Below are 23,808 nucleotides of genomic sequence, written 5' to 3' on the forward strand. Positions count from 1 at the left end.
TACTTCCCTGCTACTCCAGGGAATCCGGTGTGAATGTGAGGACTGTTTGGGCCCTGCTTCAGTTCCATTCTGCAAAACTGACACTTTTTATCTGTGAGCTGGGGCTCCTGTGTGGGCGTCCTTTTCCTCTTTTGCTATCCTCTGTCCTCCACCCTTTTTTTGTGGCATCCAGTTCCTGCTGAAAGAACTCTGTCTGTGCTAAGTCATTAAAGGGCATTTTTAGGTTTGTCAGACCTTCAGCACCATAGGCTTTAAAAACCTTGGTGGAGAAGTATAAATACCTGACAGGTCCTTGCTGGTAAAAGAAGGGGAAGGAAGAACCATCATTCTCATACCGCAACTTTGGCTGGCCGCAGGAAAGACATGTTTTTGTCTGTAATTTATTTTGTGCTGGCTGTTGTTGTTGCTGCTGCTGTTTGTCCATTATGTTTCTAATTATTTTCTCAATAGAGTTTTGAGTAAGAGATGTGGCCTGGGTCTGCACAGGTGGTGGTGGATTAACAACTGCAGCAGACATGGTAACAACTGGAACACTGGTAGTCTTACTCCCCTTGGTCAGAGAGTGCCAGAGTTCCTGCCTGTCTTGCAGTTTTTCTGGGCTTGTATTTAAAGAAGAGCTGGTGTTTAACAGTTTGCTGAGGTGCTTTAAATACTGTGCAATGTGTAGTTTGGTTGTTGGGTGGAGCATGCTGTTTGGGTCTTTACACAAGTTGTAAACTAGACCAGCATAGTCCTGGTCTACAAGCATGAGCATGTCCTGGCCACGGTGTTTATGAAGAAGGTCGTCAATAGCTCGGTCCAGTACGAGCACCACTTAGTGAGGGAAAGAAGAGGAGAGACAGCGGACTTCTGATTTCTATAACAACAAAAGACAGTCCAATTAGTCATTGGCCCAAAAAAGGAAAAAACAAACAAACCAAAAAAAAGTTCATACACTTGGGTGAAATCTCACTTTCCAGTTGGTAAGTGTGTTTAGACAATGGCTGATGGATGATTATGTTTATGTAAAGATCTATGCAACAACACATTTCATAAAGTTCTCCTATTGTCTGCTCTCTAAGAAACAAAAGATGCAACTCATTTAAAAAGGTTATTAATATGATTGAAACCTAGGCACTCTTACTGATACTGAGGTTTTGTCCACCACCTTATCTGTCTACCTGTCTGTCTAAGTGTTTACCTGGCTCTGTCGGAGGCTCGGGAGTTGTACTTGTAGTGTCATCTGGTTTAAAATCAGCAGGAGGGCATTCAGCAAACTGAAACAGCTTGGGTAGTGACCTGGAGGATGACTGTGGAATCTCAGCCTGGGCAGTGGGTGGGCTGCTTTGAGGACGGGGATTCAGGGCATGGGTTAGGTCTGTCTTGCTCCTGTGTTTATCCCAGTCTAGAGGAACTGGGCGGCAACCAGGCTCAAGATATTCCAAGCCAAACTTTTCTCCAGTGTCTGAGCCAGTGAAATGAAAAGCAGCATACTTAACATGCCCCAGGACTCTTTCAGAGACTGCATTTAGTTGTGCCATCAAAGCTGGATCAAAGACACTTGGGAGATGAACATCTAGCTGTTTCAAGTCCACCAGGCGCTGGTAATTCCACCCTTTCATCCCCTGGGCTTGGAACAGCTCTGGGGAGACGCGTGTTCCAGTGACCCACTGAGCCTGATGGAAATGGTATCCCTCTTGCTGTGAAGTGCCTCTGATGGGGATCCACACAGGAACACTAGCACCTTCCCCCAGCACGTGGTTTAGCTGCAGTGTTCCTCCGTGCCTGTACAAGATCCCACCTTCAACCTCAGGATCACTCAGGCACCCACGCAAGATTTGTACGCGCTGAATACGCCATGTCTTCAGCATAGAAGGCTTGAAGAGAGGAGCACCATTTGGATCAGTTGTGAGGTAAAAGTGCTGGAAAACTACCTTGACTCTCTTGAAAAGCTCTTCAGGCTGTGGAATTCAGGTTCTGCAGTGCTCTCAAATGTGTGCCTTTGTTGGGTTGGCAGGCTGAATACAACGGAAGACACATGCCTCTTTAAGCCTTTGCAGGTCTTCCTGATCAACAACTGAAAAGGCTGCCGACAGGAACTGAGCAAAGGAACTTGTAATGGGAAAATTACATTCAACCAATGATTTTCATAATAATTATTCATAATAATATCTTCAATGCCTCTCAGAGTATTTGGTTGGTATCTGTTCTCAGTGTGATCACTCTGTAGGAGACAACTGGATTTGTTATGACTTTGCATTCTCCCACCAAGGATAGATGATGTGGAGCCTGACAGAAACAGTTGTCTAAAGTGGTGTTTATCATAGCAGGTCCCAGGTCGAGACCTATCCAAGAGACAAGATGTCCTTTTTCAGCTAAGATAGAATGACCGGTCAAGACACTTGGACACACGAGGGACAGATTCAGAAATACGTAATAGAACAAACTGTCTGACTGAGGTCTAATGATTATGTTTGAGATTAAACTGGTTTCCTAACAAGGGTTTTCCTCTGGGGGCACTGCATATAAAGAAGTGTATTACTGATTGTATTTACCAGAACCGTGGCCACTTTGTAACTCTGTTCATTGTGAAAGCTGTTCTCGTCATTTGAATGTTCTCTGCAGAAAAAAATTAAACCCTTCCACCGAATAGCTAAACTTTTAACTCAGTTTGCAGCCTGTCTTTATTTTGTTTCAACAAGGTCTCTTCTGCAACTCAAATTCCTCCCTCGCTGAACAGAAACTTCCACAACAAACTGTAGAGAGGATGATGCTCTGACACATACTCACGGAGGAACCGTCTCCAACAGAGAAACAAGTCCAGCTTGATAACAATGTTTTCATTGTAGTGTGATCTTGATGCAAAGGTGTTCAGCAGGTCACCAGCAGTGGCATCAGCAACAATAATGTTAGTGGTTTTCCAAGCATCCCAGTTCATCTGCTCTCCTCTATAAGATTCTGCAACCTTAAATGCTGCACAGCAATTCCTGAAAGAAATAGAGGAACAGTATAGCCGTTCATGTTAAAGCTGTGATATCAATCCATTATTACACTTGAGTGTACTCATTCATAAAATGAATGCAAAGTGAAATGAATGCAAAGTGAAAAAAGCAATGTATGTTATTAGCTGTGGATGTCACCAATAAAAGTAAAATACATTGTTTATATCTTACCTGTCTACCCACTGGTAGTGTGCATTCTCTATGCTTGCAGTGCTGTAGCATTTTGCAAAACCTTCATACATCGGCTTCAGTGACTTTTCAGTCTCAGACTGCACCATCACCCATGAAAGGATCATCCTGTTCTCATTCCTGACTGCATATGATGACATGGTCCCAGATGAAAAGGTGACCTTCCTAGCAACTTTCTGTTGTGTGGTCTGAGCGGAAAGCCTGTCCAAAGGTGCCCTGAAGAAGCTTTCTGATAGCACCCTCCTTGTGTTGGTACTCATGCAGTAGGCAGTCAGTTAGGTAGTGTGCAGACACAGAGATCCCGTTGCAGCCACCTGAATCCCCATACTCTCCAAAGGGAGCTAGCTTGGTTTCCTGTCTTATGGACCGAGCGATGGTTCTTAGGTCATACTTTCCTGCCTCACCATCCATGACGTTCTGGCAGGTAAGCAGGAAGGCCAAGTGAGCACGTTCATATTTCAGGTGCATCATCTCCATGATCTGCTTTGCCATGTCAGTGGGTGAGTTACCTGTGCGCCTGAGCTCGTCCATTACGGATTTACAGATGGCCTTCTTATAGGTCAGTATTGCCGGCAACAGGTTTGTGAACCTCTTTGGAAGTTTTTCCAGCCACAGTTGGTTGTCAGCATACCACCTCTTCCGGCAAACTTTACAGCACAGCCTGGAGGAAAAGAGGTAGTACTGTCCACTGATGCCAACACTCACACGTGGTCTACCAACACCTGCCGAGACAACTTGGGCCTGAGCACAACCTTCAATGCATGGCAGAGTGTCGTTGTTCCTCAGCCTGGCCATTAAGTAATTCTTTGGCTTCCATATAAAAAAGGGATGGAGCTGAAAGTACTTTGGGGATGAAAGATCAGAGATGCTGTCAATTAATTCTGGCTGGGGAGGGAAACGCCTCAATGACACCATCTTCATGAGGTTGCGCACAGGAATGGAGCCCGGCCATAGACCCATTGATTCAAGCTCTGTCTTCATCCAGATCCTCTGCTGCTGAGAACAGTTCCACTGACTGATATCCTGGTCAGAGCCAGGAAGCTGTGGAGGAGGAATGCTGGGGACCCTTGATGGCCTGGGTACCATCATTTTAAAAAACTTACTTTGAGCTCTCTTTGCAGATATTGGCTGCAACGCCGGTTGCCTGGGCTCTGCAGACGTACCAGGAGTAATCGCCTCTGACACTGTATAGAATATTAAGCATTTCTTTATTATTTACAGTTAAGATACAGTACAAAACAATATGACACTACACTTTACATCTACACTTTAGGCCTTGAAAATTAGCGGGCTTTACACTTACACAGTTTTAAGACAAGCCAGCATTTAACAGGATCTGACATACAACAATTAAACATTTTAAAGGATTTTTGAACCTCAGCTCATGAGGAAGGGGCACACGTCTCTTTACAGCTGGCAGGACTTGGGTTGAAAGAAGGGAAGGACAACCAAAAAAATGTATAACGGACAAAAGCATAGGGAATATGACAAAGCTTTGAATGGATGAAGTAAACAGTGCATGTACTGTCTTCTTGTGAGCTCTTCAGTTTAGTTAATGGTGCTACAACAGAAAAAGTATGTTCAGTCATTTAAAAATTATATTTTTAGCAAAATACAAAAACTTGTGTTAGTAACTAAAGACACAGATCTTTTACTTCACCTGCTTATCTCAGTCTAAGATAGTGCAACATACTTTCTTATAACAATACATAATGAATGTGTTCATTAATCTACATGCATTCATGTTTTTAAAGGATTAATATTTGGTAGTCACTCAGTAGAATTTAACCTAAGCAGGGGAAGCAACATGACACACACACTAAACATGCAAACACATGCAGTCAAGTGTTAGTAATTACAGCAGTTTTACATGTAGTATATAGTTTCATCCACATAAGCAAAAGAATGATACTTACCCTCACAATGACTGGTTTCAATTAATAGTCACTAGGACAATAGGTAGAACACTAAAACACAAACATGACCAAAACATGGTGAACATGAGACGGAAAGCTTTAAGTCATGCTTCATATTGGGATAAGAATTCATGGTCCCAGAGTGGTCTGCCGATGCAAGACGTTTTGGTTAAGAACCTCTCTCTGTTCCTGAAGCCGGTGGTGGTCTGGCAGATGATGATGACGGTGCAGAAACAACTGTAAAACAGAGTAAAATGATATACAGTACATAACATGCATTTTACTATATAGAACACAGGATTAATGTCAAACAGGCTGAATTTTAAATAATTAAGAATAAACAAATAGACAAATCATTTTCACTCACAGCTTTGCTCATGTTGCTTAGAAGGAGAAATGCTCAGCATCACTCTCTCCAGCTCTTTATCTTCATCCATCACTGTGATGCAAACAGACAAACATTAGTACTGTCTACCATGACAGCATGTGCATCTTTTTGACTAAACAAAAGAAAGACAAGACCCACCCATGGCTTCAGCAGGAGCATTTGACTTATGTGACATTAGAGAGGAGCCAGAAGGTGAGGGCAGCTTATTCTGCAGGTATTGCTGTAGCTTGTGCATCTTTGTCCCTGAAGCACACCTTTTATTCAGAATAAAGTCTGCATAGCCATCATCTCTGCTGTCCCAAATCTCTTGCCAGGTGTTGTTGGCACGAGAGCCAAACCCGACCAGCCGGTCATCCTCTGATGCTGCTACTGTCACAACCTGGGACCTTGCCTTGTCGTAGTCAGGAAGAGACTGGATTTCATTAAAGCTGAGGGCATAGTTCACAAATGACAGTAGGCTGTCATTGCTTTGCCCCTCTGCTATAAACACTCCTGCAGCCTCCTCCTTTAGCTTGTTCCTGATTAGGTAGATGGTATACCCCATATCATTTTCAAGAAGCCAGCGGAAGGACTTCCCCTTGTACTTCCCAAACTGCAGGATGTGTTCTCCAGCCACCTCACATTTATCTGAGGCGTCCCCCCCTCTCTGACGGACGACACTGAGTGCATTCTGCCTGACCAGCTCCTCCCGTACAGGTGCAGACTTGTCCTGGAGAGGAGGGTTGTAAATTAATGACTTTTGCAACATCAGTAGGATCCTGGCAAAGATACCCCAGACGTCCCTTGCGAAACGTAACATCAATTCTCCCAGGAAAAAAGATTTGTTTGTGCATTTTACCTGTCATGAAGAAAAGTCCTGTAATTAGTATATTATTACATCATAGACATTGTTAACACATTTATTAAAAAGGTCAGAGTATCAATAAAGTGAAAAAACTGCAGGTTTAAATCTAATCCTTTGCATATTCTTACTAAATTTTCTGTATTTGTAATGTATTTCTTATTTTATATTTCATAGTGTTGATGTTTTTGAATGTGATTAAGTGCCAGCCATTGTGTATGTCTTGTCAATGAGCTCTGAGTTTGTAAAGGGATGTTGTTAACACTTCAAAGATGGACCCCCTGTGGGTGAAACCCCCTACAGGAAAGAACTTGAAGATGAAGGGAGTTCAGCTCAGTGAGGAGTCCCACCTCGACCTTCATGAGAACTCAATTGTTGACTAAAGTAACATCAAAGTCTGAAGTCTAATCCCAAAACATCCAGAATTAGATTTGCCTTGTTTGATATAATCAGCTTTTAACAATATAAGGCAAATCTGTACATTACATAGTCTGTTATAGAAGATATAGTAGCTAGAATATAAAATGTATATTGTGTAGCCTATACAAAATAAAGCATATATATTATATAGTAAGTTGTTAATACCCTTAACATACTGTGGTGTTCTCTGATCTTGTATTTCAGTAACAGTAAAATCTAACAGTAATTATAATTATACTGTACTTTGTACTAAATAAAAGAACCAAAATGTTATGTAAATGTGCTGCATTTATATAGCGCTTTTCTAGCCTTAACGACTACTCAAAGCCCTTTTACATCATACAGCTTACATTCACCATTCACACACATTCATACACTGTGGCCGAGGCTGCCGTACAAGGTGCCAACTGCTCATCAGATAAACATTCACACACATTCACACTCCAATGCGCAGCATCGGGGGCAACTCAGGGTTCAGTGTCTTGCCCAAGGACACTTCGACATTGGACTGCAGGGCCAGGGATTAAACCACCAACCTTCCGATTGGCAGGCAACCGCTCTACCACTGAGCCACAGCCGCCCCATTGCACTGTAAGGCAAGGCAAGGCAGCTTTATTTGTATAGCACATTTTAGCAACAGGGCAATTCAAAGTTCTTTACATAAAATCAGTTAAACACATAAAACACAAGTACAAACAGTTAAGCATTAAAACAAATGAATAGACAGTTTAAAACAAAATAGAAAGATTAGGACACATATAACAAAAGAATAAAAGTTACAGTGCAGCATAAGAAATTTAAAGAAATGAGCTGTCATTTAAAGAAAGGCAGCATGAAAAAGAACACATCTACTGTTCCCCGCTTGGGGAAATGTGTCACTCAGTTCTGCCCCTGACAGAAGGAAAATATCAATGATATTTTGACTTTTAGCTTTTATCTGGCCCCTGGCAGCAGATTTTTTGTGCAGATTTATCTGGCCTCTGGCAGCAGATATTTCGTGCACTTTTCCAACAGTGTACCCCAGGTACACTCAAAACTTTTAGCTTTAATCTGGCTCCTTCCAGCGAATTTTACGCGCAGATTTATCTGGCCCCTGGCATTAGATTTATCGTGCACTTTTCCAACAGTGTACCCCAGATACACTCAAAACTTTTAGCTTTTATCTGGCTCCTTCCAGCAGATTTTACGTGCAGATTTATCTGGCCCCTGGCAGCAGATTTTTCGTGCACTTGTGATCCAGACAGTAGTGCAGAAATGAGTCAAAACACATCTACTGTTCCCCGCTTGGGAAAATTATGTCACTCAGTTCTATCCCTGACAGAAGGAAAATATCAACAATATTTTTACTTTGAGTTTTTATCTGGCCCCTGGCAGCAGATTTTTCGTGCAGATTTATCTGGTGATCCAGACAGTAGTGCAGAAATGAGCAGTCATTTAAAGAAAGGCAGCATCAAAAAGAAAGGTCTTCAGCCTTGATTTAAAAGAACGGAAAGTAGCAGCGGATCTACAGGTTTCTGGGAGTTTATTCCAGATATGAGGAGCATAGAAACTGAAAGCTGCTTCACCCTGTTTAGTCTGACTCTGGGGACAGCAAGGCTGCCAACTCCTTGCATTGGCCGTGAGACACACGCATTTGACTGGTTTCACACGCTCACACGCCACACCCCCGATTTCTCACGCTGAAGTGTCAACCTGATCGGTCACATTTCTGAAAGATGAGTTTATCTATAGATCTACCTGTTGAGCCACTCGCGATTGACTAGTTGTGCTTTCCGAGACTGTGAGGGGGTTCAAGAGCGCTCCCCGGCTTCAGGTATGTGCTCTGAGTATTACAGACCCGTCCGTCGCTTCGTGTCCACTCTCTGTAAAGATAAAGGATAGCAGATCTCTGATGAAACACATCTGAGCTCTACTATACTATATATACGATACTGCAACGTTGGGCCACTATTGTGCTTCTATAACCTCTGTGCATCTCTAAATGTAACTGTAAATAATTAATTCAATGTTTCATAAAATGAACAATAGTCTTTATTTTCCCCAAAAGTAAATACAGTAAGTGGGGCACAGAGGATGAGGGCCAAACATTACTGAACCTTGGCACAAAGGTTAAAGGATTAGAATTTATGTAACTCAATGGTTCTCATTCTTTAGAATGTCAGTGGTCTTAGTTGATCCCTCAACATTTATTTACCTTGGGACCCTGGTCCATATACCAGGGACCCCTGGACCTGTTCACCACTGACCCAAATCTTCTCAGCTGTCTCTTCATGTGACTCATTATGTTTGGCACATTGTCTGGGTCAGTTCTTATATCATTAGAAATTAATAATGTAAATAATGTAAATGCTAAATGCCCTAAAACCTGTTGATACTACAACAATGCAAAAGGTGTTGCACATATAATGTAACACTTGATTTCTACATTTTTTTGCAAAAAAACTCTCCAGAAAGTGCCATTTATTGGTGTATTTTTCAAATTTTTTTCCCTGGGGGGGCATACCCCCAGACCCCCCTAGGGAGAGCCCCATCCCCGCACACATAACAAATCCCAAATTAAACCCTGAAGGAGAAAGACCCAAAGAAATTGCTTTGTACGCGGCAAGATATGGGTCGGCCCCCCCAAATCTCACTCCAAGGTTTGGGGAAAAGTTGGCAGCTCTGGGACAGAAAGTAGACCTGTCCCAGATGACCTGAGAGGTCTGGGTGGTTCATAGTGTAGTAGCAGATCAGAAATGTATTTTGAACCTAAACCGTTAAGTGATTTATAAACTAGCAAAAGTACTTTGAAATCAATTCTTTGAGACACAGGAAGCCAGTGTAAAGACTTCAGAACTGGAGTGATGTGATCCAGTCTCTTGGTCTTAGTGAGGACCCAGGCAGCAGCGTTCTGAATCAGCTGCAGCTGTCTGATTGATTTTTTAGGGAGACATGGCATGGACCAGTTTTTCCAAGTCCTGTTGACACATAAGTCCTTTAACCCTTGATATATTCTTAAGGTGATAGTAGGCTGACTTTGTAATTGTCTTAATGTGGCTGTTAAAATTCAGGTCTGAGTCCATGACTACACCAAGATTTCTGGCTTTGTCTGTTGTTTTTAACATTGTTGTTTGAAGCTGAGCCCAGACTTTTAATCGTTCCTCTTTTGCTCCAAAAACAACCAACTCAGTTTTTCCTTAATTTAATTTCAGAAAGCTCTGGCACATCCAGCTGTTAATTTGTTCGATGCACTTAGTCAGAGTTTGCATTGGACTATAGTTCCCTGGCTATAAGGTTATGTAAATTTGTGTGTCGTCCGCATAACTATGGTAACTTATTTTGTTGTTCTCCATAATCTGGGCCAGTGGGAGCATGTATATGTTAAACAGAAGAGGCCCTGGAATAGAGCCTTGGGGAACTCCGCACGTCATATTTCTATGCACAGATGTAAAATTACCTATTGACACAAAGTATTCCCTATTCTGTAAGTAGGATTCAAACCAGTTTAGTACTGAGCCAGGAAGTCCTACCCAGTTTTCCAATTGGTCTAGTAATATTTCGTGGTCGACCGTGTCAAATGCCGCAATGAGATCAAGTAATACTAAGATTGAAATTTTATCCCATTATTATCTGTGTTAAGGTGAATGTCATTAAAAACTTTGACGAGAGCCGTCTCAGTGCTGTGGTGTGGTCGGAAACCCGACTGAACGGTATCAAAACAGTTGTTTAGTGACAGGAAATGGCTGAGTTGTAGAAAACAGCTTTTTCAATGATTTTACTTAAAAACGGAAGGTTTGATATTGGCCTATGTTCTTTTTTAAGAGTGGCTTGATTACTGCAGTTTTCAGGGCCTGTGGAAAGATACCTGAAAGAAGAGACGAGTTCACAATCTGTAGAAGGTCAGAAGCCAAACAAGTTGAAACATTTTTGAAAACACCCGTTGGTAGAATATCAAGGCAACAGGAGGAGGTTTTCAGATGTTGTATAATGTCCTCCAGGTTTTCATGGTTGATTATATGAAATTCTGTCATATTGGAACTAGTTTTGCTTGAACACTGTGACAACACATATCCTGAACTTGATATGGAGAGTTTGTCTATTCTTCTGAATTTTGTCTTTGAAGAAGGATGCAAAGTCATTGCAGGCCTTGGTAGATAAAAGTTCAGATGCTACTGGTACTGGAGGGTTTGTTAATCTATCGACAGTAGCAAACAAAGCACGTGAATTATTATTGTTTCTAGAGATAATATCAGAGAAGAAGTACCTTCTTGCATTCCTCAGTTCCACATTATAAATGCGAAGTCTCTCTTTTTAGGTGTTATAATGGACCAGGAGATTTGTTTTCGCCACTTTCGTTCATCTTTCCTACACTCTCTTTTTTCTGTTCTCACCAGTAGGACATTTCTCCATGGAGATCTTTTCTTACCAGAGACAACTTTGACCTTAGTGGGAGCAATGGCATCAATAACATTTGTAATTTTACAGTTGAAATTATCTACAAGCTCAGTCACTGATAGCCCAGAGAGGGCGGGTGTGGAGGAGAAAAGCTGTATAAATGTGTCACTGGTGTTTTCAGTGATATACCGTTTTCTGATTATTTTTGTTTGGACACTTTTGGGCACAGAGATAGAGCCGTTAAAGAAAACACAGGAATGATCGGAGAGCGCAACGACAGTTACCACAACCTTGGAAGTGTTCAGACCCTTGGAGATTATCAGGTCCAGAGTGTGCCCCTTATTGTGAGTGGGCTCTGTCATATGCTGAGTCAGTCCATAGTTCTCAAAAACACAACACAGTTCTTTGGTCCCCCTGTCATGGGGGTTGTCAACATGAATGTTAAAATCCCCCGCAATGATTACACAATCAAAGTTAATGCAGTTTATAGACAGCAGTTCAGTGAAGTCATCAATGAAGGTTGCATAATATTTAGGTGGCCTGTAGATATATAGAAATATTGCTTGAGGGGAAGACTTTAGCTGAAGAGCCACATATTCAAAAGAAACAAAATTTCCATAACATGTTTGCGTACAGTGGAATCAGTCATTAAACCAAATGGCGACTCCACCTCCTTTCTTATTCACTCTATTCTGACTCATAAAACTGAAATTAGGGGGAGCTGACTTGATGAGAACAGCAGCACTGTTATTATGGTCTAACCAGGTTTCAGTTAGAAACATAAACTCTAGATTGTGCTTAATAATAAAATCATTGATTAAAAATGATTTTCCTGCCAAAGACCTGACGTTTAGTAAGGCTAGTGTTAGTGTGTTTTCATTTTTTGGGACAGGCTGTAGCTGACGAGGAATGGATGCTAAATTTGCTACGTTTGCAGTTAAGTGCTTATTCACCATTCTTTTCCTATTACCTATCACATCAATTGAGGAAGAATTGAATCCACAAGGCACGGGAGGGCAGACGGAGCAGATGTGTAGCGCAAAAAGTAAAGAAGATTGGAGATGAACAGATTTACTCCTGGCTTGTTAAGGAAAAGTCCATCTGCTTTAAAAAGATGTTTGCGCTCCCAGAAAATGTTAAAATTGTCAATCAACTGCAGAGAATGGACGGAACATTTAATTGAAAGCCATTTGTTTAGTCCCAGCAGCTGGCTGAATCTCTCAGCTCCTCTTCTGACTGGCGGTATAGGGCCACTAATAAACACATCTGCGTTTAGGCGAGTGATTGTGTCCAGCAGTTACGTAATGTCCAGTTTCTGCAATTCAGAATGTTGCTTTACAACATCATGTGACCCAAAATGCAGTATAATGTACTTCACATTTAGGTGTTGTGCCACAATGTCTGGGATTTTTTGGGTCAAATCAGACACTGTGTTTTTTGAGAAAGCAGAGTATTTGGGTGTTTTTACTGTTTTTTAAATCTTTTACAGCAGAGTCACCCACAATCAGGGTTTGAGGCCCAGTTGTTAGCTTTTTACTTTTTGAATTTCTCTCAGTCCTTACCTTGCTGTGTGGCAATGAGACGCAATCCCGGTCATCAGATGGCTGTCCAGCGTCTTGCAGCAGAGAAGCAAATCTGTTATCCAGTTGCACACCAGGTTGTTGGGGGGGCGCATTTTGTTGCTTATTTTCCCTTTTGCAGCTGTCCACGGCTGTGTCCTATTAGGTACAGGGGTTGAAGAGGCGCTCTGCCCGGATGATAATGCAGGCAGGCCGGTCTGCCTATAATACATCCTAATGCATGTGTTGATTAATAATAACCTCAATTTGCAAAGCTGTAAAAAACTGTAGACCAATTAATAAGTAGCCTACAAATCCCTCTGAAATGTGAAATTAGAGTATGAGTAGCAGTATTGTTCCAGTTACAGTAGCCTACTTAAGTAAATGTATATTAGTTACATTTTACCACTGGATCTAAACACTAGTTAAGTGTAAAACTGCCAGAAAACAGAAGACACGTTTAAGCTGCAGAAATACAACGTTACGTCGATGGCGAAGAAAATATGACTCATTTACATAATTCAAATTAAGAATCTCCATTCATAGTTTGTCATTACATTAGCTGACGTTAGTTTCCAACCGGCTGGTAACGTTAAAGCTAAACGGTAAGGTCCACGTAGCGCTAAGTTCATGCTAAATTATATGATAATAAATTTAATGAGCATTAACGTTAAGTCACACAGTAATGCTTTCGACTTAATACAATGTCAATTTCTAATCACCACGAACGTAAACAGACAATAAACAAACACATGAATCAAACCACGGTTTAAGGTTGGCGTTACATTCACTGTAATTAACATGTAATCCGTTAACTTTAACAGTGACTAACTTTATTGCATTCAGCGTTAAAGTAGAAAACGCTGGACAGGGACAACATAACATTTAATTACACGTTTGGTCATTTAACATCTTTTCATTCATAACCATATAAATAACCTACCTTTTACGGTAATGTTCAGCGGAGCTCAATCAATGTGTGCTGTAAATCCACTGTCCACACGAGCACTGAGAGGGGCCGAAAGCTTCAATCACTAAACTGCAGTAAACGGTGCGCATACTAGGAGAGTGTCAAGTCTGGGCAGCTTAGATTTCTGTTTATGCTCTTTGCAGATGATGTGGTTCTTTTGGCTTCATCGGTGATCTACAGCGCCCACTGGGGTGACTCATGAGGGTGAAAGTGGGCCTTGGCTCAGGCTGTGTTCAGCATGGGAGAACTCCTGACCCTAAATGAGACCATTGTCAAGCGATGGAAAGAGAATATCTCCTGGACATGAACAGCACCTCACAAGGACCAGCAGGAGGTGGGAGATTGTCTAGTCTGGGCCCCTTATAATTCCTTTTCTGCTCTTTGAAGCTTATGTGGTTCTGTTGGCTTCATCGAGCAGTGATCTACAACGCCCACTTGGGCAGATTGAAGTCCAATGTCAATCAAATGGGATGAAAGTCAGCGCCTCCAAATCTGTAAGCGCAGGATTGCTCCCATCGTGTTGGGAGTCAGTTTACTTTGTAAAGTTTTTATTGAGCATATATATCATATACAGTTTTCGATCAACAATACAAGAGTGGCTCAAGTATTTTTATATAACTGTACATATAAACAAAAACAAAAACGAACAGAGCGGAAACGGAATACAGTTTTGCAGCAGGAAGTACAATAATGATTTATATGGATAAAGTAAAAGGATATAAGATTTTATACAGTGGGTATTTCTGGTCCTTTCCATGACATTAGGAGTAACTTTTTTGCAGAAATAAGAGAGTAGGAAATGAACCGCTGCTGGGGTTGAGTCAATTTTCTAAAAAACTGTGATGCGCCAAGGATAATTAACAATGGTTCCGGTAGTAATGTAATCTTAAAAATTCTTGACAGTACGTTAAATACTGGGAGTCAGTTTATGTCCCAAGTGAAGAAGTTATTGTATCTTTTTGAATAGTGCAACTTGTTGCAACGCAGACACTACAATACCACTGAAACTTTGGACGACCGCCTCCGCCTATCACACGGAAGACTGGGCTTTTATTTCCAGATGGGGAGATTTATCTACCATCTGCTAATTATTTCCCAAGGCTACATCGACACTACTACATCTGCCAGAGTAGTTTGGATACGAGGCCTAACCATAACAAAATATATGCATTTTTAAAGAAAGTATTACAGTGGATATACTCTAAGAAAGACAAAGGTTTTACAAAAGGATTGAGGATGATCCTGCTATCGCAGATACATTTTCAGTGACGATATGATCACCTACCTCAGGATCCGGGAATGTAGGCAGACAGCAGGAATGTAAGAAGGATCCAGGAACGTAAACCATTAACTATGCGGCTAAGAAGTTTAGGTTCAGGTAATTTAATTTGATTCAATTCAATTCAATTTTATTTATACCGCGCCAAATCACAACAAGAGTTATCTAACTGCGCATTTCATAAAAGAGCAGGTCCAGACCATCCGCTGTGATGTTATTTACAGAAGCCCAACAATTCCCACCAAGAGCAAACACTAGGAAGCCAATGCAGAGAAGCTAAAACAGGAGAGATATGATTTTTTTTCCTGGTTCCAGTCAGAACATGTGCTGCAGCATTCTGGATCAGCTGAATAGTCTTCATGGACTTTTTCGAGCAGCCTGATAATAGAGAATTGGAGTAATCCCGCTAAGAAGTTACAAGTGCATTGACTAGTTTTTCTAGATCATTTTTAGACAGCATATTGCTGAATTCCTGAATGTGATGACTACTGCACTGTGGGAACTTCGGTAGGCCCGGACTCAATTTCAAGACAGGGAGTTTTTTCAGTGACAGTTATTGAGAGTTTAACAGTACAAAGTAAATACCAACAAAGAAATGTGTTTCTGTTTTGAACTGGGAACCTTTCACGTGCGAGGCAAACGTGATAACAACTACACTACGGAAACTTTGGAAACCAGTCTTTCTGCATGTTCATGCGGAAATGCACCATTCATATTTTAATGCAAATGTTTACAATGCTGTTAGATATGTTAATTTTTTACACATAGAGGTTTTAAACTGGATTCAGTCACAGATGCTTTGTCATGGATTTGAATGACAGCAAACATGTACCTAAATATATCTACATATATATTGACTGTGGCCTAAATGCTGGAATAGCGCCACCTATTTCTTGATGTGCCAGATATTAAGCTTAGGCATTCCTCGTTAGTATAATGGCCAGTATCTCCGCTTCTTCTTTGTTGCATGCCATAACTGACAGCTAAAGTCACAAAGACCCTCGTAAATTCACGTATGATCACGCGATATAACAGGATGTTGTTTCTATAAACAGAACCACAAGACCTGATGACTGAATTGAACTTGCAATACTTTGCATCTCATGTGTTTTGATGTACAATCTTAAATCTGTGTTAATGTAGTGTTTCTGTGTAAATGTAACATGCCGTTTTTATTTGCTACCAGGGCTTAATGTGCAGCATGGGGCTTGGGTAGACCGTGTAATGCAAACTGAGGTAATTGCTGCAACAACAAGGTGGTGCTGGGTTATGAATTTAGAATCTCCTGCTAATTAGACAGGCACTTTAACCACCTAAGCCACAGCACCTACCTTAAATACTTTAACCTTATAAAATGTAAATACACAATGAGCTAGTGAACAGGGTTCCATCTATCCATCTTCATCGATCAGCTCCAGCAGGGGACTGGACAAACTTCCCTTTTCCGAGCGACTGGGGGATCCTGAGGCGTTCCCAGGCCAGGTTGGAGATATAATCCTTCCTAGAATTCTGCTTTTCTAACTCAAACATTAGGTATAAATTCCTATAATACTACATTATTAGCCATGACTTCCAAAAATAACTCAAAAACTAAAGTTAATAAGTTAGTGTCATGTAGTAAAAAATGTAAATTTCATGTAAAAAAAAGTTCAAACATTTAAAAAAACATCAAAAGTGTTGTAAAAAGGACCAATCAACCAAATCAAAACCATTGTTTTCAAGTGTCAACAAAAGTGTCAAAAAGAAAGATTTTTCACGGGAAGACAACACAAGGGTTAACAAGTGCAACAAAGTTGTTCTTTGATTTTCCAGAGCGCAAAAGTGACATGTAACGTGGTTTTGTACCATAACATTACATGTGACCATGTTGTACTTGTCATTCAACAACCTCTCGACCAAGTTTATAACTTTTAAAGCCAACCTAATAACAAGTCTGGCTTTTTTCCAGGATTGATTCCATACATCTACATACAGGTAAAGAGTACAGACATGGAGACTGAAGTTCAGTAAAAAAACTCTGAAAAAAAAGCTGGTGAATGTGTGTTTCCATCCAACGGCTTTAAGGCCAAAAAAAACCTTGGAGTTTTGGGGTTATTTTTGCAACTTTATTGTAAAGTTTTTAACTTCATCAGTTCCTTCAGTCTTATCTTGGAAGCTTAGGGCTCCTGCACACTCCCTGCGTGGCGTGAGCGTGTCAGCTGAGGTTAGAATGGCGACCGTATTGGTCAATACTGTAGGCACGGTTCAGTTTTTACAGCGGAGAACCCCGAGGCTGGACAGACTTCACTACAGTTAGTACCATCAATCGGAAAACAAAGAGCCTATCTCACAAGCAGTGATGGGAATATCGACGTTATAAAATAACGGAGTTACTTTTACAGAATGAGTAATCTAATTGATTTAGACAGAGATTTGATGGTGAAATGTACAAGACACAGCTGAAGGATTTTGTAAAGTTTGCCGTGATTAAACTAAGCCTCATAGTGATGAGCATATTGTAGTGTAAAGAGAAGTACTTCCACTCTTGGTTACCGGTAACCAGAGTACACAGTCACATGATCCTGTTGGGCCCTTGGTGGATGAGATGGTAAAGACATATGGTTCTGTCTTTATAGAGTGACCTTATTGGTCGAAATAATTTGGGTTTCCATAAATTGGTTATTGCACTCTGATGTCGTTTGCGTGGGGCAGCAGTTCATAATCTGCTTTTTTATCTAGTTTTATTATTCAATTTATTATTAGGTAACGGTTCTTCACTGCCCTGTATTGTTTCATTTGTTGTACTGCAAAAAACGTTCCTTTTTCTTTTGCAACCAGGGCTTAATGGGTAGTATGGAGATTGGGTAGACATGATGATGGGATGCAACAGAGGTTATCTCTATAACAACAAGGTGCTGCTGCGATTGAACCCAGGATCTCCTGTTTACTTGACAGGCACTTAAACCAACTAAGCCACAGAACCTCCATGAGTAGCTGTAATGTTAAGTCTTTATATGTCCTTTACCTTGAATGAGCTAAATATACAGTATACTGACTGGCAGTGTTGGGAGTAACCTGTTACAAAAGTAATGCAAATACAGTAATATAATCCTTTTTATAGGTCTCTACCTTCAGCAGTTAGAGAATGCCAGCCCACCCTTGCGTTGCGTGAGCGTGTCAGCTGAGCTTTATTCAGTTTACATGTAATTTTACAGAGGAGAATGGCGTCACTGGTTTAAGATGTGGCATAGATTTCGGCCTTTGTTGAAGAAATGTGAATAGCATGTGCTTTATATGAGTTATAATGTTAATTATGATTATTTTTGCATATAGAAAAACTGTTTAGACAACACAAATGCTTGTGTAGCATTGCTGTGGGTTTAATGTCAACAAATGTTGGACATACCTCGGCATAAGACGAGACCGCCTGAGACGGGAGGGATGACATGGGACTCTCCAGGCTGCAGCCATACCCGTCCATACCATGAGCTAAATGCTTGACTCTGCGCGGGCACCATCTGGTGGCGAAGGTCAGGCAGCACATTCTCACCATAATATATTAAATACAGATATGGGCATCATCTGCTGGTGGAGCTCCGGCAGCACATTCTCAACATAATACAATTTTTATATTACACACTCACCCTCGTGACAGGAAAAAAACACCAGATGACTCTCCTTCCAAGCAGGGAGATCAGCACAGAGATTTGAGTGCTAGCAAGATGGATATGTAGGTTGGCCATTGTTCATTTAGACATACCAACCACATTGTTATGAAACAAACCTTCTTGAAAAAGGGCAACATTCCTTTTTAAAGACATGTACACATACCACAATTGAGACAACAGTGTCTTAAAGTGTTCATGCTTGCCTAACTAATCATGGCCGCAAGCAGAAAGTGCAATTCATGAGAATGTGCATCCCACAAATCTCCATCAACTGCAAGATGCTATCCTATCAATATGGGCCAACATTTCTAAATAATGCTTTCAGCTCCTTGTTGAATTACGTAGAATTAAGGCAATTCTGAAGGCGAAAGGGGGTCAAACACAGTATTAGTATGGTGTTCCTAATAATCCTATAGGTGAGTGTATATGGAGTGCTCACTATTGTCCTAAAATTTCCAGGATGTTCACAGTCTGCTAGTGGCCATGATGAGTTGTGACTTTGAGCTTACTAACCATTTTGATAAATTTAGAGGATTTTCAACCAGTTTGTTCCATGACACTTGGTATTCTTAGGCATTGTGCAAATCATGGTCTACCCTCCTGCTGTCCAGAAGACCGTGATCATGGCAACAGCTTATTGGTCTTCACGTATATTCCATCTGTAGTTCAAGTGATTGTTTTTTCCACAGTTCTCCTTTTCAAGAGCCTGGATAGCTCAGTCGGTTAATCTGAGGGTCCTGGGTTCAAGTCCCTGTTCAGGTGCTGAGTAGCACTTTCTGCTTTCAGTTGTGCAGCCTGAAGTCTGAACACTTTCCAAAGCTGCTATTTCAATTGTAGTATATGTACAAGTTTTTAGAGAAGAAAACCGTGATCATGGCAACAGCTTAATGGTCTTCATTTACGTGCTCTGCAATTTGTAGTTCAGGTGATTGTTTTGTCCACAGCCTCTTTTTTTAGAAGCCTGAGTGGTTCAGTCGGTACAGCATTAGACTTTAACTATGAGGATTAATGGTTTAAGTCCCTGTTCATGCGACAAGTGTCTTTTGTCATGTGTCTGTTGTGCTACTTAACATCATGCAGGTTTGCAGGGTATGCACCTTGGGGTCCATGAGGTGTGAACTTTGGCAACCCTTGACACTTTCAGACACTGCCGTATCATTTGTGTTACATGCGCACATCTTTAAAAAGGAATGTTGCCTTTTTCAAGAAGGTTTGTTCCATAACAATGTAGGTAGCATGTCTTAATGAACAATGGCCAACCTTTATCCATCTTATTAGCGCCCAAACCTCTGTGCTGATCTCCCTGATTGGATGGCAAGTCATCTGGTGGATTTTTCCGGTCACGAGGGCTTTTGCTCAAACTACGTATAGTGCTTCTGCATGAGGACACCAACAGGATAGAAGCAGATCAAGAGGGAGAGTAGTTTTGTTGTACCCACGAGCAGTAGCTTATCTGTTTATCTGTCTAAGGCCTTAAAAATGCATTAAGTTTTCAACGTTTTTAGCGAAAAATATTTTTTTGTCAAATTACCACAACGTTTTTTCTTTGTCATCTCAACCTGTTTCTGTCACTTCACAGCGAGTTTAACCCCAACAACTGTGCACGTCTACTCTTTACAACAAATGTGTGTTGTGGCATGCAGGTGACCCGAAAGAGAACCTAGCCCTCATCAGAAAGAGAGGTATAACGATTACTGTATATCTTATCACAATTTTGCTAAATAAACTACATTTTTGGTCCTTCTGAAGGGTAATTAGTTTTTCTCCATGGTAGCTGTTTTTTCAGTCAATAAACCCTTTGAAGTGTCTTGCTCTTTCATTTACTTTTGGGTGTACTATATTTCTCAGCTCTGGGATGAGTTGATTGGCCACATTTGATATACTTTACGTACCCAAGGGAATTTCCAATAAATCCCCATGATGATAAATATGGGCCGAGTGGCAAAACATGTTTTGATTTTGGCCACAGACACAATGTCACTAAGCACTTTGTACTGTGGATTCTTCAAAACACGTGATAAGTTCAAAAACAGGAACATGTGTATGTTTTAGGGACACATTTGACACCGATCTATAGCCTAATTTAATTGCTATAGTGTTGTTACGTTGCACCTTCTTTTGGACCATTACAAAAAATTATGCAAAGTGATTATCTTTAAATAAAAGAGATAGCGTCTGCTGCATAACATACATTATGAACAGGTATCTAAGTGGTCTTGAAGAAGATTCTATTCTGTCTTTAATTTGGACTCGGCCCTGACTAGTCCTGGTCTTGGACTTGACAAAGGTTTACTTGACTACACCACTATTAATTAATTACACTGCTTTACTTAATTTCTATCCAGCAAAATACAAGTCAACAGCTCCATCTTCTGGCGAGTCAGCAGAGAGTAATCACTGTGGCAGTTTAAGTTTGGAGATAATGTAGCTGAACAATGATTGATGCGTGGCACAGGCTGATATGATAAGGGGGTTTCTGCCCACATCTGTCATCAAAATTGACCGAAAAGTGGACCACCAAAAAAAGGACTCAGGCTTTAACACCTGCATCATTTAGGTTGGTTGAATCATACTAGGGTTGGTTTCCCCCTTTTCAACATGTCATTATTGTCTCTTGTCATTTCACATCAGTGTGAAAAATCGATAAAAAGACACAATATTACATTCTGAATATGTCTGTTTATTTTCAAATGCCACTTTACAACAAATCTCTATGCTATGTAACATTAAATAAATGACTTGACTGATTTAAACTTGCAACCCATTGCTCTTTACATAATTTTTTTCTTTCTCTGTACTATGATTACATGTTTCTCTGGAAATGTGACTGCAATGATCTGATGAACTGTAGATAATCCTGTCTTTTCATATAATCTATTATTTTGCTTCTCGCAAAAGGACTTCATAGTGCTTTACATAATTATGTCATAAAGACAATATGTGTTTAACAGGGATCAGATATGAATAACACTAAATTAAAAGGACTACAACACCTTTGTAAAGGGCCCAAGATCTTTTTGTTCTGACAGTTTTATGTGAAACACAACTACAGTTCACAGCTGATGTTTTTCTATACTTGATGGGAAAGTGGGGCTGTTCTTTTTTATCAGTGAAACAGAGGCCGAGGAGGCCCGGGATTTCTGTTTGCAACAAAATCAGACACAAATCACAGAGATGATGCTTTGAGGAAACATAGATACATAAATATAAAGCTCTCATAGCGCTTTTGTTGTGTTGTGTGTTTTTTTGTTGTTGTGTTTCATGTCACTAGTGCTTACCTAGAAACAGTATATGGTGCTTATGACTCTTTCTTTAAATTCAGCAGCATCAGAGAGACACAATACAAAACAAGATAAAGCTGAAGAACAGGCCTTTCAGTTGTTGATCATACACAATTTAGACTTAAAGACAGGAAAGTATATCTTCAATTTCACACACGGTCACACACTGAACATATTCATTCATTTATTCTTTAGACCGAGTCTTATCCCAGTACCTCCACAGCCTCTCTACAGCATGTTGGTCTCACAGGAGCCAGGCTGCAGTATTTGAAGAGTAACTATGAGTTTAACTCCTTTTCTAAACCAGGGGTAAAGGAAGGCATATATCACAGGGTTTAGACAAGAGTTAAATTGCCACACAAAGAGAAAATAGGATGCAGATGAAACATTAATGAAGCGGTCACCTGCAAGAGAGACACAGTAATATGGGCATAAACACATTAGAAACACAACTACCAGAACACCAAGAGTCCTGGCTGCTTTCAGCTCTGATTTCTTTGCCTTTGGAGTCACTGACAGCTGGAGTGGGACAGCTGTAATGTGAGAGCGCATGGCACGGGCCTGAGACACAGCCACGGTAAATACTCTCAGATACAGAGCTACGATGACCGTAACTGGAACAATAAAGGACAAAACAAGATCTATTACTCCTGTCAAATAGTCAATGATCAACAGACATTCTCCGTAGCAGGAATTATACCTCCCTGGTTGAGTCAGGTCATCCTTTACACAGAAAAAGCTGTAGGAAGCAGAATAGAGCCAACACAGACAAACACTGAGTTTAACTCTGTTCACAGTGATTCTGGTGTTGTAATGCAGAGGGTCACAAATAGCCACATAACGGTCAACTGATATGAGCACTATGTCACCTACTGAGGATGCAGTAATGATGATTGAAAGATAATTGTAAAGAAAACACACAAAGTCACCATGAAACCAGCAGGATGTTTTCCGGAGAACTTCTCCAGGCATCAGCACGAGGCCCACTAGAAAGTCTGACACAGCCAGAGAGCGGAGGAGGATGTTGGTGGGTGTGTGGAGCTGCCTGCAGGGAAAGAGAAAAGTATCACTAAACCAACAACACTGACAGAAAAACGCTAACCAGTATTCCAAATTAAAACATTATAATAATATATTCTTAATTCAATAATATAATAATTTTTCAATCCCCATATCAGTAAGATTATACAGTTAAAATGATTTGAGGTTGAGGTTACAGTGGTCAGAAAGCAATGATTAAAATTGGTAACAGTGAAGACATGAACAACAGTCTCTGGTATCAAAGTCAGACATTTGGAACAACATCATTCAGAACTAGCTCAAAGACAATTCTTGTAAATATACAGCAGCTGTTCCAGTTTAAAGTTACACATCCTGTAGAGAGAAGCAAAGAAGTTAATATATGCCTGAAGTGGGAGATTGAGATGAAGATGAGCAAGTTGAGAGTGACAGTGTTCAGAGAGATGGAGTAGCACACAATGTAAATGAGCAGTGTTTGGGGCCAAGGAGACGAGGGCTTCCTGCAGGAAGTGTTTGGGAACTGTGGAAAGCAGAGCTCGGCTCCGTCCTCAACCTCCATCTGCAGAGGTCTGCAGATAGCTGCAGCTCTGGCAGCTTTCTGAACAAACCTGAGTCATGAAACTGATTTATCTCTCTCTCATTCTCTTCATCCCCTCCTCTCTCTCTCCTGTTTGACTCTGATGCCCCTCCTCCCTGACTCTGCACATCCCACCATTATCTTCATCACTCTCTGTAACCCAGCCTTTCTCACTGTCTCTCTTCGGTTATTTTCTACCCTTGTTTTCTTTCCTTTGTCCTATTTATTAAAAACTTTTCAGGTTACTTAAACAGTAGTGTAAGGTCTGGCTACACCACAGATGCATTTTGGGATAGGAGAAAACAAAACTGGGTTGTTTGCATTTCTTTAACCCAATCACAATTAACTCAGGAGACGCTAAGCTCT

General features: G+C 40.8%; 3 protein-coding genes across 4 annotated transcripts; all 3 read right to left on the minus strand.

Annotated features, from left to right (window-relative positions):
• Positions 1-794: 794 nt before the first annotated feature.
• On the minus strand, positions 795-4,347 carry LOC117953182. 2 transcript variants are annotated; one of them, XM_034885999.1, is made up of 4 exons: positions 3,214-4,347; positions 2,737-2,966; positions 1,181-2,091; positions 795-856 (listed from the first exon to the last, which is right to left on the minus strand). In XM_034885999.1, the coding sequence occupies exon 1, from the start codon at positions 4,257-4,259 to the stop codon at positions 3,336-3,338; it is 924 nt and encodes a 307-aa protein (XP_034741890.1). In that variant the 5' UTR covers positions 4,260-4,347; the 3' UTR covers positions 795-856; positions 1,181-2,091; positions 2,737-2,966; positions 3,214-3,335. The 2 variants fall into 2 exon arrangements, with proteins under 2 accessions (XP_034741890.1, XP_034741889.1); XM_034885998.1 differs by having other exon boundaries at positions 3,153-4,347.
• A 367-nt stretch (positions 4,348-4,714) lies between these two features.
• LOC117953410 lies at positions 4,715-6,358 on the minus strand. Its single transcript, XM_034886407.1, has 3 exons — positions 5,613-6,358; positions 5,454-5,525; positions 4,715-5,323 (listed from the first exon to the last, which is right to left on the minus strand). Exons 1-3 carry the CDS (start codon positions 6,271-6,273, stop codon positions 5,256-5,258), a joined length of 801 nt encoding a protein of 266 aa, XP_034742298.1. The 5' UTR covers positions 6,274-6,358; the 3' UTR covers positions 4,715-5,255.
• A 15,713-nt stretch (positions 6,359-22,071) lies between these two features.
• LOC117952964 (trace amine-associated receptor 13c-like) lies at positions 22,072-23,474 on the minus strand. Its single transcript, XM_034885637.1, has 2 exons — positions 23,252-23,474; positions 22,072-22,890 (listed from the first exon to the last, which is right to left on the minus strand). Exons 1-2 carry the CDS (start codon positions 23,422-23,424, stop codon positions 22,074-22,076), a joined length of 990 nt encoding a protein of 329 aa, XP_034741528.1. The 5' UTR covers positions 23,425-23,474; the 3' UTR covers positions 22,072-22,073.
• Positions 23,475-23,808: the final 334 nt, after the last annotated feature.

The sequence above is a fragment of the Etheostoma cragini genome, chromosome 11 (genome assembly GCF_013103735.1).
Source record: "Etheostoma cragini isolate CJK2018 chromosome 11, CSU_Ecrag_1.0, whole genome shotgun sequence".
NCBI lineage: Eukaryota > Metazoa > Chordata > Actinopteri > Perciformes > Percidae > Etheostoma > Etheostoma cragini.